Genomic DNA, 15,073 nt, shown 5'->3' on the forward strand with positions numbered 1-15,073 from the left:
AACTGGACTGTATCGGAAAGACTGGGGGAGAGCTGCTTTGCATATCTTCCTAAAATTCCTTGTGGAGTATGAAAGGTCTATAAGTTACTATATGTCTTTATTACATTCTCCTCAAAGAGAAACATTATCCCTTTCCTCCTATCAGGTTTGTGAAAAGGAAAAACAAGAAAAATAAGTCAGATGAAGTGTCAAAATTAAATAATTTTATTTATTACAAAACATTACATGACTACAATAAATACCAGTAACAGAGCAATAACATTACAAAACCCATTTATTCCAGTTCACTTCAGAAGGGAAGATCCCACCCAGCCTCAGCGTGCAGTCCATGCTAGGTTCATAAAATACGGTTAAGTCCTCGGATATTTTGCTGTGTTTAAACACTTGAGGGATTGTAGACTTTGAGAAGAGAGAAGCTTTGGTTGGTTTTTCAATGTAGCTCTTTTTTATACAGCCTATATGTTCCAGGACCTAAAGAAACAAAACATGTCTGTTGTACACTAACTCTCAATACTATTTACTAAACTGCAAAGGTGGCAGATTGGTAAAAGTTATATAATCTGCAGATGTGCATCAAATGACATGTTAAAAGCAGGTTTTAAAGGTGAAGGTCCAGGAATTCAGAGTAACTGAGGAAACAAACAGGTACAGTGCAGGATGATGCCTTGGTGTGGTTATTTCCTCAGTTACCCTAAATGCGTGGACCTCCTCCCATTAAACCTGCTTTCTATTGCTTCTCTGGTCTAACCAAACCAAGCAATGGAAAAAGTAACATTCATTCCTGTCACACAGACTTCAAAAGTTTTGATTAATTGGGATCTGGGTGTTATGTCAGCATCACCTAACCATCAGTGGGCGTCCTAAGTGCACTGCTGTGCCTCCACTCGGCTCACTGTGTAAGGGCACCATAGGACTTGCTGCAAAAGTTAGGTTTTGCAGTAAGTCAAAGCATCTAATGATCGGTAGGGATCTAAACAACCAGATCCAATCAAAACATTGCAGAGAGTGAAATTTGGCTTTGTTTAGAAGTATTATAAAGAGTGAATGGAGTGCTGGTGCAGCACACATGCTGATTTTTAGAGAACCCCCTTTCCATTAGCTGCATCTTTCTAGCTACAAACGTAGGCCATACCAGCACTTCCCCAATGCTACAAACTGTTTAAGTGAAAGAGCTGCGTGATATAATGGATCTAGTGGGGCGCTACTTGTCTGAGATAGCAAGTTCAAGCAAACTGCAAAAATAGTAGAATGACAGTGCACTCACCACTTGTCCTTTTATTGTATCAATGTGTAGAAAACATCAAAAATTTGCAAGCCACAAGGACGCCGAACACCTCACTGGTTTGAACACATTTTTTAATGTTTTATTCACGTTGATATAATAAAAAGACTACAAGTGGTGAGTGCACTGTCTTTTTACTATTTTTGCATCTTCCTAACTACTACTTGTTTATAGGGAGTCTATCAATTGGGGAATTTCACAGCTGAAAATAAGAGGAAGTGGTGGGAATGAGCAGACCCCCCTACATCACAGATGCAAAACTACAATTCCCATTGTGCTGCCTGGACAAAGTTTGGCTGTTCAGGCATGATGGGATTTGTAGTTTTGCAGCAGCTGGAGGACTGCAAGTTTTACATCTGTGCCCTTTATTATACAGAGAAATGTGCTGTAAAAAAGTCTGTGAGAAGGAAGAAACAGGAAACATTGTTGTATTCTTATTACCTGCAATAACTCAAGTATGATGACAGGCTGCAGCACATCATTGTAATGCTGGATCAGGCTCTGCTGTGTAATCCCTGGTTTGGTCATTACTTGGTACAAAACAGCCTCCAGCATGCCTTTGCACACTGGTTTATTCAGACTTCCATCTACAATCCTCCATGGCCTTCCAAGAAAGCAACAATCCGAATCCCTAGGAGGAAAAAAAAGATTTCTAAGGGTAGCTTCACACGTACCGTATCGCTGTGTGTTTGGTGCGATTTTTACATGTGAGTTTTGATTTTCACTTGAAAATCATGTGAAAATTTAAACTCGCATGTAAAAATCGCACCAAACACAGCGATAAAAACGCAGCGATACGGTACGTGTGAAGCTACCCTTAATCCATCCCTGTTGTTATGGAATTGACACCAGGTAAAGGGTTAATTTTTCTTTATTAAAAGAAATGGGCAATTTATGGCAGGTAGCTTATACTACTATACATGATGCAAAGCCAGCATACACTCTAGGCCATATACCACTTACCTCTCATTTAATATCCCCATAGACTCTCCTAAAAGAAAGAAGTTAAATATTAGAACAACTTTAAATAGTCACTCTTATTTCAAACATCTTCCCTCCATGTTATATGTGACTTCTATAATATATAAATCACTCTATTTACCAGAAATCACTCCTTATCCCCAACAAAAAAAAAGTCCTAAAGTCTTGGCCACTTGTCTCCCTTCCCTGGATTCTGCTGTTCTCTGTAAATTCTGTTTCTAGCAGAGAGACCAATGCCGAACACAAGATGTAGAGATGGGGCTTAGAAAGTCCAATGTGTAGGAGAGCGCTTGACCAGGAATGTGACCAGAAGCTGAGCTGCAGTAACCAGGCAGAACTTTACATAGTGAACAGAGGCAACTGCTTCCAACCCCATTAACGGCTTGGATTTAACTGCAGCGGCCTGCAGAACAGCTGTTGGTGGAGGCGTTGGGTGTCCGCATGCGCTAATTAGATATTGATGGTCCTTTTTGTGGATTTATGCAATAGGAAAACCCCTATAATTTCACACGCTACAAATGATAGCAGTAATGCAGTTCAAAATAATTCAGATATTTAATTGGTACTCTGTGAATTTGTCTTTTCAAATCAACAGGAACTATCCAGAGCAGGAGAGGTTTTCTATGGGGATTTGCTACTGCTCTAGACAGTTCCTGCCACAAGCAGATAAGGCAGCAGAGAGCACTGTGTCAGACTGGAAAAAAATAAACACCAATACCTGCAGGACATACAGCAGCTGATGAGTCCTGGAAGACTGGAGATTTTTAAATAGAAGTAAATTACAAATCTATATAACTTTCTCACACCAACTGATTTGAAAAGAAAGCTTTTTCACTTGTGTACCCCTTTAAGGGTGCGTTCACACATACAGGATCTGCAGCAGATTTGATGGCCCAGAGTTACTTTGCATTGAATCTGCAACTTCAAATCTGCACCATCAAATCTGCTGCAGATCCTGTCCATGTGAACGCACCCTTAATATGCTGGTATCCCATTATAGCACAGGCATCTGGGGAGCAACAGAATTCTACTTTCTTACCTGTATTTATTTTTGAAGTGAAGATGTCACTGTCAGAAACTCTTGGTCCTACAGGAACCACAGTCTTTTCGGCATCATTTGAGTTTTCAGAATCCACAATCTCAAGAAGTGCTTTCTTTCTTGGCAGCTCAGAAACACTTATATCACTATTAACCTGGTCATCAGAGGCTTGCTGTGCCATTTCTAAGCAGTCAGCATCTTTACCAATAAGGGCTTTGTCTTGTTCTTTTAAGCTGTATGAATGCAGAACCCAGGGATCAGCGTTGCTTGTGGCTACCAGTCTAACACAGGCTCCTCCAACTTGTAGCACTTGTCTGTATGTTAGAAGGTCCTAAGAGAAAGAAAGGTCTTATTAGGACAACCTTTGTCCATATACCCACTTGGGGACCCCCACTCCTATTTAAACCTTTGAGCTGTGAGTTTTGTGTAAAAGGGCTGTACATTAAGAAAGGCTCCCTGTATATCTCTATTCTTTCTCACTAAGTTAGGGGCTTGTGGACCCCCACCACAGATTTGGACACTATTTTTTTTCTAAGCCCTCTGGTTCCTTAGCATGATTCAGTTAATCTGGATGCCCAATATGGCCCAGAACACCAATGGGGTGGTCACCACTGCTCTTTCTTGGCGACCACCCTCTTTGCTGTCTAGTTTCGCATATTGGATGGAGAAACTAATGTCACCAATACCTAGGGAACAGGAGCGCTGAGAACAAAATAAAAAGCAGCAGCTCTGCATAGAAGAATGGAGCGCTGGCACCTACCTGCACGTACTGCTGTAAAGATTTTGTCCTTCCATTTTCTACATCTTCATATTTAATAAATCTTTCTCCAAGATCTAACATTTTCATCCCAAGATTTGAACTGGCTTCGACTGCAGAAAAGATTTCCAGTGCAGAGTCCACATCATCTGGGGTGTACCCATGGCTCTTGGTGCACTGGCTTATGAAGGTGCTGATGTTCTGATCTTTGGTGTTTACAAGCTCCGTGAACAGAGGAGGAAGGGAAGGCATTTCCGCAAGAAAATCACTAAGGGAACCTAGAAAGAATGGATCAGTGATTGATCAGAAACAGATACATGACTGATACCTGTCACCCCCATTTGCATTTTGACTGCTCTCCACAGGTGTAAAGGGTAAATGTTACAGCTTTCATTACTTATTTTATATCACGCCTCATGGTGCTTGTTCTGGTAAAAAGTAGTTTTTATCACCTGTGGATTGGTTTATGTGGGCGGGGCCTAGCACCCTATGTGCCACATCACTCCGCCCCTATCGCCACTTAGCCCCGCCTCATCCGTGACGTCATTGCTGCATAGGCCCCATCCCCTCAGCGGCCATTGGTGTGGGACAATCCAGCGGGGTGGGGCCTAGAGCTTTAGGCTGGCCTTTCCAATGGCTGCTGAGGGGACGGGGCCTATGCGGTGATGACGTTACGGTGTTAGCGATGTGGCACATAGGGCGCAAGGCCCTACCCACATATACCAATTCACAGGTGATAAAAACAACTTTTTACCAGAACAAGCACCATGAGGCATGATATAAAATAAGTAATGAAAGCTGTAACATTTACCCTTTACACCTGTGGAGAGCAGTGAAAATGCAAATAGGGGGTGACAGTGTCACTTTTAAGTGTTACTGTCATTTGTAATACCTTCTGGCATGTCAGACATGTTAAATGTTATTGATTGTACCCGAGACCTGTGGTGATCCTGCTATACAGGAGATCCATACTTCTGTCTAGCATAATTTTCTGGGTGAAGAGCGTGCCATTTTGACACTTGTGGTGGTGGCAGTAACTCGAGCATGGAATAGTGTTTGTCTCTGTCATGCAGGCTGCATGACCCGTTCCTGATATGATTCCACTCCTATCTGACGTCCTAATGGGCTGTCAGCAGTTCAGGTAGGTAAAAACTACTGATTTCCTTAAGCTGGGTTCACACTACGTTTTTGCAATGAAAAACTGATGAAAAAAACGGATCCGTTTTTTTTTTTTGTTTTTTTTTAACGGATCAGTTATGATCCATTTTTTTAAATGGAAAACCGGTTAAAAACAAATGCACACCGTCATCAGTTATTCATCCGTTTTTTGCAAAAGACAAATTGCAAAAACGTAGTGTGTACCCAGCTTTAACATGTTTATGGAATGGTAGGTTTGGGTCATCTTCAACTTGAATTAAAAGGACAGCTTAGCATTCAAGTTTACGGTCTAGTTCATGGGTCTCCAAACTGCGGCCCTCCAGTTGTTGCAAAACTACATTTCCTATCATGCCTGGACAGCAAAATCCAAAGCTTTAGCTGTCCAGGCATGATGGGAGTTTTAGTTTTGCAACAGCTGGAGGGCCGCAGTTTGGAGACCCATGGTCTAGTTTATTAAGGTATCCCACAACATAGCCCAATCATACTGAAAATTAACCCCATAATTTTTTTGTAGACGTATCTGGATGCCACTTGAGTGAATAATATGCCCCCAGAAACAGAATATTCCAGATTGTATCATTTTCCAATTTAAAATTAAAATACCATAACAGAAAGATACAAATGGTTAAGATACAGCATAATGGAAGCTGACTAATTCCAAATAAATAAGCATATTGTGTGTCTGGGTTAAATCCTTGTTTCCATGAGTTTAATTGGAAGTCTTGCTATGTGTCAGCAATGTGAGATCATCACTGACTCACTCCATTTGCCTCACACAGTTTCATCATTAAACTGCTCAGGTAAGATTACATGCATTACCTGTTTTATGAACGCTCTACTTTATTTAATTTAACACAGACTATGTCAGGACTTATGTTAAATCTGTAAACATAACCGATTTGGACTGCATTGTAGTTCACTTACTAGAACAATTTAACCTTCCACTTTGAGGGGTATCCCTTAGCTTCAGACGCACTTGACAGGAGTTGACGACCACATTGTCATTCGGGTTCAGATTCCTTGAGCTGACTATTCCTGGGGCGCAGTAACCTCTCATCAGCAGATAGTTCGTATGAGATGCCTGACGTGCTTTCACTTCTATCTTCCGCTTGTTTCCTAAACTGTCGTCATCTTCGTCATCAAAATCTTCATCGTCTAGTCCATCTTTTCCAAGGCTGCAGCAAAATAGGATTAAAGAATTAAATAAGATAACAGAAAAGTAACGTAAAACGCAGGATACAACATTATTACATATGCATTCCTATGAAGGTCAAATATTCCACAGTATTTGGTAATCTGGAAGTTAGATTCTTCTAACTCTGGATTAAAGGAATTTTAGCAGAGATGTGTTTAGTTCCAGGTCTACTAAGATGGACATCAGTTACCTTTTCATAACTTCATTCTCAACCAAAGTGCTGTCCACCACTACAATCTGGTCAGGGATTTTCACATGGACAGATAAATATCCCAGAAGCAAGAGAGAGAGCATGGTTACACAATGGCCACCCGGTCCATCCAAAGGAAATACCAGCGCGTCTGTTGCACACTCATTGTTTTGCTCGCCAAAGCAGAACACGTCTTTTTGATCAGAAAAGCCACAAACTTTCAACTTTTCCAAAAACTGGAAAGATTCTGTACAAATTGTAGATGGAAAGCGCCAAGTGAAAAGCCTATGGGAAGAGGGAAGGCTTTGATAAGCTGTAAACCATTCACTGAATACAATGAGCTGGCAGGAGATTACTGGAAATCTTACCTGTAGTATCCCTGGGATAACTGGTAGGACATTGGCACAAAAGGTAACGCACGATTTTTCTTTGGTCCTAATGTATGATTTCCACGACGTCGGTTTACCAATCGTCTCTTCTGAAATTCCCGAAAAGCCTTTCCTAGAATGTCATCACGATACTGTCTGTATATCCGAAATGTCTACAAGAGGAGAAAATTGTCAAATAAAATCTAATGACTGTGGAATCTCTTGGCGCTCTACAAATAAATATTATTGTTATTATGACTAGAGATGAGCAAACCGGGTTCGGGTCCATCCGAACCCGAACGATCGGCATTTGATTAGCGGGGGCTGCTGAACTTGGATAAAGCTCTAAGGTTGTCTGGAAAACATGGACACAGCCAATGACTATATCCATGTTTTCCACATAGCCTTAGGGCTTTATCCAACTTCAGCAGCCACCGCTAATCAAATGCCGAACGATCGGGTTTAGATGGACTCGAGCATACTGGAGGTTTGCTCATCTCTAATTATGACCCTTTTAACTTTATGCAGTGGGACCCCCACCAATCCCGAGAACGGAGATGCAATTGTCCCACCCCTGCACAGCCACAGTGGCCTGAGCTCCATTCACCCTCTATTGGGGTTCCAAACATTTCAAACTAATATGTAAAGCTAAACTGGCCCAAAATGGCCTTAAGGACAGTGACAATTTACACTTTTTTACGTTTTTTCAGAAACAGGTGTACTTTGTAATGCAGCCTTTCAATCTACCATATAGTTAATGACAGAACCCTCAAAATATTTGGGACAGATTATGCAAAGTCCGGGGGGGGGGAGGGAGGAGTCCGTGTTTATGTAATGCACTTTACAATAAAACTGACATGATATCTTTATTCTATAGGTCAGACTGAACACAGTGATATAAAGTTTACAGCTTTTCTAATGTTTTACTATTGTTATTAACAGTAAAACTTTATTTTTGCAAGTAGGTATATTTAAAATGGCCCTATTGTAACTTCTATTGCATTTTATTTTTTCACCTATGGGGCTGTATGGGGTGTCATTTTTTGGGCCATGATCTCTAGTTTTTATTAGTACCATATTTGTTAACCAGAGATGTAATAGAGCGGACGATTCCACATATAATATGTTTATTTATTTTATTACTTTTATGTGTTTTATTTATAAAATGGGAAAGGTGGTTTCCATCACCAAGGGGCTAAATGGCCCAGGAGAATGGCAGGAGCAGAGGTGCGCAAGCCCTCCAATAGAGATACTGTGGGATTGGACTTGAAAAGGGGAGAAATCCCAGTCTTTCCTTTAAGACCTGTTCCGTGTTTATAGCCTGTTCCTGGCTTTGGCTTCAAAAATCTGTCAGATAAATCTCTCTATGTAAAGGCAGTCTAACTCATCAAACAGATGGTACTAGCAGTTTGGTGGGGTGGGTTGGTGGATACAGAGTCGCTTTAATGCTTGCTGTTCTCCATTTTACTCTTAAGTCGGTGGTCATGCCTTTTTTGTAAATGACATTTGCCTTAGATAAATTAGCGCGCAGCAGTGCACGAAGGTTGTGTGTACAGCTGCTGGCCAATCAGCATTCATCTTCCTTGGGCCAGTCTGTGCAGAGCAGAGGGACAACTGACATCCCTTCCTGCATTTGGTCTCTTTTTTTCTGTTACAAAAGACCAAATGGCCTTAGTGATGGAGCCTCAGCTGCATTTTCCAGCAAGTGAGACATCTAGGGGGAGATTTATGAAAGGGTGTAAATATACACCTGGTGTAAACTGCCTACAGCAACCAATCACAGCTCAGCTTTTAGCTCTGGTAAAATATAAGAGGAGCTGTGATTGGTTGCTGTGGGCAGTTTACACCAGGTGTATATTTACACCCTTTCATAAATCTCCCCCTTCCCCCAGTGTCAATTTTATAGCATTGTTTTTTATATAGAAAACAAGCAAAAAACATTAAAAATAGTAAATTGCAAAAGATGTAGTATATCGACTCGCCTGCAGATTTATTATTATTTACTGGTAATGACAGTGCCTGGTTAAATGACAACAGAACGTACTGTACTTACTTGTAGAGATCGACAGGACTTCATCTGCATATCAGAAAGTGCCAGCGTGCTCAATATGAGGTTCTGTAACACTAACACCTGAATATCATCCACACTTTACAGACACGAGAAAAAAAAAAAGTGTCTCAGAATGGCTTACAATGAAAGGAGGATCAATTAATAGACATTAAAGGGTACCTGCTGTTAGAACTTTCAAAATCTAAATCCGAAGATTTAAAACAAAGCTATATCTACTTGTATCCTGGTCTAGTCTCCTGAAGGCAGTTTTTTAGCCTTGTGCTGGTTGGAAAAAAACCCCCCACAAAACACTAAACACGTGAAGTCCCGGCCAGTACAATGTAGCAAGGCTCAATACGTCCATCAATCAAATGACTGCCTTCTCTGTGAACGATCAGATGACCTGGACTTCCTGTGTTTAGTCTTTTTTCGTTTCCAACCAGCAGAAGACTAAAAGCTGCCTTTAGGAGACAGGAATTTGATACAAGTAAGTACAGCTTTATTCTAACCCTTTCCCGCAGAAGAACCTAACTGCTGCGGTTGGGGGGTGCAGAGAGGGGTCGTGCTGCGCCTGCTAAATGCAGCTGTCAATCCTGATGTCTAGTGTGTGTGGGGGGGAATCAACCTCCCCCCCACCATGTGATTGTGGAGCGGCCGTCCCTTCATCTTACCCCACTGGGCCTCAGCGTCGCAATGATGCTGATCCCTGCTTGGTAATGGATTGCAGTGGGCTTTTTTTAGCAGCCCAAAGCAATCCAGCAACGATCTAATCGATCAGTGCTGTTTAAGTATAGTGCACTGTTCTCTATAAAAGTCCCCCAGAGGGACTAAAATTTCAAGTATTAAAAAATAAGTTTTTTCATTAATAAAAAATCCCATGATAAAAGTTTAATTCATTTTTATACATAAAAATAAATAAACAAACATATTTGGTATCGCCGCGTGCATAATCATCCAAACTATTCAATTATTGCATTCCTGATCTTGCACGGTAAAAAGCATAAGGGCAAAAACCCGCCAAAACGCAAAATTGCTGATTTTTGTCACATCAAATCCGGAAAAATTGTAAAAATAAGTGATCAAAAAGTCACATATATGCTAACAAGGTACCAATAAAAAATACAGATCATGGCACAAAAAATTATACCTCACTCAGCCCCATAGACCAAAAAATAACAGCGTTATAAGGATGGTACACATGGAACACATTCACGTTTTTGGGGGGGGGGGTTTTAGTTTTTTTTTTTTTTTTTTTAATGATTTTTTTTAAAAAGCCGTGAGATAAAATAAAAATCATATATAAGTTTCCTATCATTGTAATCGTACTGACTTGAGGAACATAGATAATATGTCAGTTTTACCGTAGGGCGAATGGCGTAAACACAACACCTCCCTAAAATTAAAAAAAATAAATTTCAATTTCCCTGCGCAAATATTTCTTTCTAGTTTCACAGCATATTTAATAAAAAAAAAAAAGTGTTGTTGCAAAGTATAATTGGTGTTGCAAAAAATAAGGGCTCATGTGGATCTGTAGAAGAAAAAAATGCACGCGCTATGGCCTTTTAAACATTAGGAAGAAAAAAGAGCAACAAAGAAAATGACCCTGGTCCTGAAGGGCTTAAAGCATGATAAAAAAAAACTCAAAACATAATGAATGTAAATAGCAAACTTGCTTTATATCACATCCCCTGTTAATTTTGAAAGTTATAACGACAGTGACAAGTTAAAGAACACAACAAAGCAAATCTGTAATAAAATGTGTAGATGGCTTCTTCCCTTTCTCTCAGAGGTACAGGCCTTATGCCCGCCGTGATGTCACTAGCCTTCCTCTTGTGGCAGAATGACTTGGTTTCAGGGGCACTAGAAGGAACTGATAAGAGGAAACAAAACTGTACAGACATTTATGGCAATACCTGTTGATGATCTCCAAGCCCTTTTCTTGGTTCGATTCATCGCCAACAGCCAAGACGCGAAACCTGCCAAATAAAGATTGTGTTACTGATACGGATAAGTTTTGATGAATAACTCTGAGACATAAGAACTGAGACCTAGAAATGTACGCAGCTTCATTTATATACTAAAAGCAGCTTATGGGGAGCATATACAGCAGTTATGTAGAAGGGCTGGAAGCCAGTAAGATTGATGGTCCTGTTGTCAGTCATACCCGCAGAAGCCTACAATTGAAGCATTGCTGGAGAGGGTTCTCTTTACTTCTATTTAATTGTTTCAATGTCTTTTTGTTATTTTGAAGCCATAATAAATATGTAACTGCTTAATCTATAAGCCCCATCTCATAGAGCTTATGGCCCTGAACTAGTCACAATATACAGTGCATAGGAATAGCACATTACACTCTTAAAGAAAGACCTGAGCAATATGGCCTAAAATTAAAATCTCAATTTTTTTTCAATCTTAAGGACAATTCTTGGTTTTAATCTATTTTTTTTAAAGAAAGCTAAAAGCAAACCAAACCACACCACATTTCTGCACCCTCAGCTTTTTATCAATATACAGTATATTGATCATCACTAGAGATGACCTGAAGCGCTCATCAAGCGAAGCGAATCGCTTCATTTGATCGGCGCTCTGCTGATCACGCCGCCGGGCTTCCCGCACTGCTCCGCTCCCTGTCACTACTCCCAGGACGCGGGAAAAAGCTGGATTCAATCTTGTGAAACTTCTAATAATTTCCCAGGATTAGATCAAGCTTTTCCCTGGCACCCGGAGTGGTGCAGCAGAGATGGGCCCAGAGATCCTATACTTGCTGAGGTTCCATATATTTATGTTTTATTGTGTTTTTATAAAGATTTTAATGTATTCATTTACTACAATACATTTTTGCAGTTAACAACAGCATTATAACAGACTGTTTTAGTATTTATAAGCAAAGATGATGTAATCCAAGCTCTTACCTTTTAAACAGCTCATTGACAGTATCTGGGATTTCATACATCGGGTCCCCCCCAGCAGAGCTGAATTTTAACTTCAACCTGTCCACAAATTCTTTAAACTCAGCAGCACAAACCTTTGTGATAGAAAGAACTGGAATTAACAAGGGAGGATCATGTGTGATCTTTCGCACCCTCATGTACAGAATAGACAGATGCTTACAATATATAGGAGATTACGTATTCTAATGGGTAAAATGGGCATCAGAATATTGATAAGTTAACTATATGCAATTTAGCTCTCCGGCAGCAAGAGAGCTTACTCTAAGAGTCGTATTAGATGGCCTAATGCCTCTGTAAGCGAGCACCAATCTGTCTATTACACAGCTCGATAATCGTTTAGTAAGTGCTGCATGGACATTGTTTGCGATATCTGTGCAGCCCTTGCCATTAAATTGTATACATTACCTGGCCTTGGTTCTGGAGTTCTTCTGTCCTTGGCTGTGGCCGTAGCTTCAGAGTGGGTGTCTAAACTGTAAGGCTGTAAGGCTGCTTAGCCAATCACTGGCCGGGACCACCGCAGCCAGTGATTGGCTGAGCAGCCCGTCAGTTCAGACACCCACAGCCACTGATTGGCTGAGTGGGGTGTCAGGGAGCTGGGAGCCCGAGAAGCAAGCCAGGTAATGAATTAAGGGAAAGGGCTTTACATACTTGTAGCGGAATGAAAAAATCTGCTGCGTATGTAAAGCCATAGAAAATGACAAGAATCACTACTGCAGTGGATTTAGCCGCTGAACTTGCAGTGTGAAATCTGCTGCGATGTGTGTGTGTGTGTGTGTGTGTGTGTGTGTGAAACCTGCCTTAAATACATTGTTATCAGCCACACACCTCCTGTTAGAAAGAGAGATGTAAAGCCGATAATGAGTCAGTTATCGGATAAATGAGCATTCCTAATGATAGATGCTCTGTATTTTCATATAATTTCGGACAGGATCTGGCGGCCTATTATGCAACCCCCTGTGCATCTTTACACGTCACGACAGAATATTTGGCATGTCATCCCAAGAATCATTTAGTTTACATGCTGTAAAATATCTGATTTCTGAACACTGACTCCATGATCAGGATGCACACCACTCCTGTACATCCACATAATTCTTACCTTAGGATCCTCATAGTTTTCTTTTCTGTTCATAAACTCTTCACAAAGTCCTTTATCCTGGTACACCTCTGCCAGGCACACTCTACAACAATATACATTACATGTGTCACTTATGTACGCAACCTGGTTCTGTAGTTCTAGTAGTAATGTGTATTAGATTCTATAGACATCTACTGCCATCTAGGCTGCTACACATAAAAATAAAGTCCTAAGATTAATTTGAGCATATGGCCACGTTAGAGGATGAGATAATAAAAACAGATTGCACCAAAAATCTGGTGCAATCTGTGCCCTAGCCTTACAATTTTAATGTGTCATGTTTGCACCTTGCTTTATAAGAGGGTGTGGAATGGGGTCTGGACTGAATGTGCCACTCTCTAGGCAGTGAAGGCACCTGTGCTGCTTGATCCCAGATAGGCAAGTTTGACAGGTTTGCAAAGAAGTAAGACAACTACTGCTCAAGGCTTTAAACGGGAACAGATTTTATATGAAAAAAATGTATTGCCTACTTTATGCGCAGTATTACACTGCCCTATATACTGGGCAAGTGAGCTCTGATCTACTAGATCAGCACTTGCATACAGAGCCTATTATATGGCTTAATTATTGTACAGTTAGGGATGTCTGTCCAGCCATTGCTTTAACCCCTTAAGGTCAAAGTCAATTTTCGTTTTTGCTCTTTTGCTTTTTCCATTTTATTTTTAAAAGTCCATAGCGCTTGCATTTTTTCACCTAGAGACTTATATGAGCGTTTATTTTTTGCTAAACCAATTGTACTTTGCAATGACAGGCATTATTTTTCCATAAAATATGCTGCGAAACCAGAAAAAAATCATTTGCGCTGTCAAATTGAAAAACAAAAAACTAATTTGTTTTGATTTCGGGAAGTTTTGCATTTACGCCGTTCGCCCTATGGTAAAACTGACTTGTTATGCATGTTCCTTAATTCGTTACTTGTACAACGATATGTAACATGTATAACTTTTATATTATGTGATGGCTTTTAAAAAATTCAAACCATTGTTAACAAATATATGTTCCTTAAAATCGCTCTATTCCCATGCTTACATCGCTTTTATCCTTTGGTCTATGGGGCTGTGTCAGGTGTCATTTTTTGCGCCATGATGTGTTCTTTCTATCGGTACCTTGATTGCGCATATACGACTTTTTGATCACTTTTTATTACATTTTTTCTGGATTTGATGCGACCAAAAATGCGCAATTTTGCACTTTGGGATTTTTTTCCGCTGACGCCGTTTACCGTACGAGATCAGGAATGTGATTAATAGTTCGGGCGATTACGTGCGCGGCGATACCAAATATGGTTATTTATTTGTTTATTTATTCATTTATATTTATAAAATGGGAAAAGGGGGGTGATTTGGACTTTTATTAGGGGAGGGGATTTTTTATTAATAAAAACCCTTTACATTAACTAGAAGTCCCCCTGGGGGACTTCTATATACACAGCACTGATCTCTCAGAGATCAATGCTGTGTATATACACAGTAAAGATCGATTAGATCGGTCATAGATTGGTATGGACTGCTGCAGGCCACAGCAATCTATTGCCGAGTCTGGATCAGCGTCATTGTGACGCTGAGGCCCGGCACGGGCAGAAGAACGGGGGGAGATCCGTCCCACTAGACACCAGGGATATTGTGTATAAAGCCCTTCAATGCAGCTGTCAGGTTTAACAGCTGCATTGAAGTGTTTAATTAGCCGGCGCGGCAACGGGACCCGCGCTGGCTAATAGAGGCACTGCCCGGCTGCAGATTGCAGCCGGGAGCGGTGCCGTTCAGAACGGGGTCCTGGCGGGACCCCGCTCTGAACACCCCCCGCGGCACCATGACGTACCAGGTACGTCATGGGTCGCTAAGGGGTTAAAGGTGTAAAATAATAAAGATATACTTACCTGCCCATGTTCCCTCTGTGTCCCTCAGCCTTGTCTGTGGGATTCCCCGGTCACTGCAGCTCACTTCTGGTCCCAATCACTGACCGAG

At 40.8% G+C, this 15,073-nt stretch overlaps 1 protein-coding gene across 1 annotated transcript in view; it reads right to left on the reverse strand.

Moving 5' to 3' along the window:
- Positions 1 to 183: 183 nt before the first annotated feature.
- The window catches only part of GTF3C1 (general transcription factor IIIC subunit 1), a 63,988-nt gene continuing 49,098 nt past the window's right edge, over positions 184 to 15,073 (reverse strand). The window contains exons 26-37 of the mRNA XM_069983653.1: positions 13,071 to 13,152; positions 11,933 to 12,045; positions 10,934 to 10,996; positions 9,024 to 9,117; positions 6,971 to 7,143; positions 6,603 to 6,887; positions 6,142 to 6,392; positions 4,063 to 4,337; positions 3,303 to 3,633; positions 2,246 to 2,273; positions 1,724 to 1,913; positions 184 to 471 (exon numbers count right to left, since the gene is read on the reverse strand). Of these exons, the coding sequence (XP_069839754.1) occupies positions 262 to 471; positions 1,724 to 1,913; positions 2,246 to 2,273; positions 3,303 to 3,633; positions 4,063 to 4,337; positions 6,142 to 6,392; positions 6,603 to 6,887; positions 6,971 to 7,143; positions 9,024 to 9,117; positions 10,934 to 10,996; positions 11,933 to 12,045; positions 13,071 to 13,152 (2,095 nt within the window). The 3' untranslated portion in view covers positions 184 to 261. The remainder of the gene's footprint in view (positions 472 to 1,723; positions 1,914 to 2,245; positions 2,274 to 3,302; positions 3,634 to 4,062; positions 4,338 to 6,141; positions 6,393 to 6,602; positions 6,888 to 6,970; positions 7,144 to 9,023; positions 9,118 to 10,933; positions 10,997 to 11,932; positions 12,046 to 13,070; positions 13,153 to 15,073) is intronic.

This window comes from Dendropsophus ebraccatus, chromosome 9, assembly GCF_027789765.1.
Source record: "Dendropsophus ebraccatus isolate aDenEbr1 chromosome 9, aDenEbr1.pat, whole genome shotgun sequence".
NCBI lineage: Eukaryota > Metazoa > Chordata > Amphibia > Anura > Hylidae > Dendropsophus > Dendropsophus ebraccatus.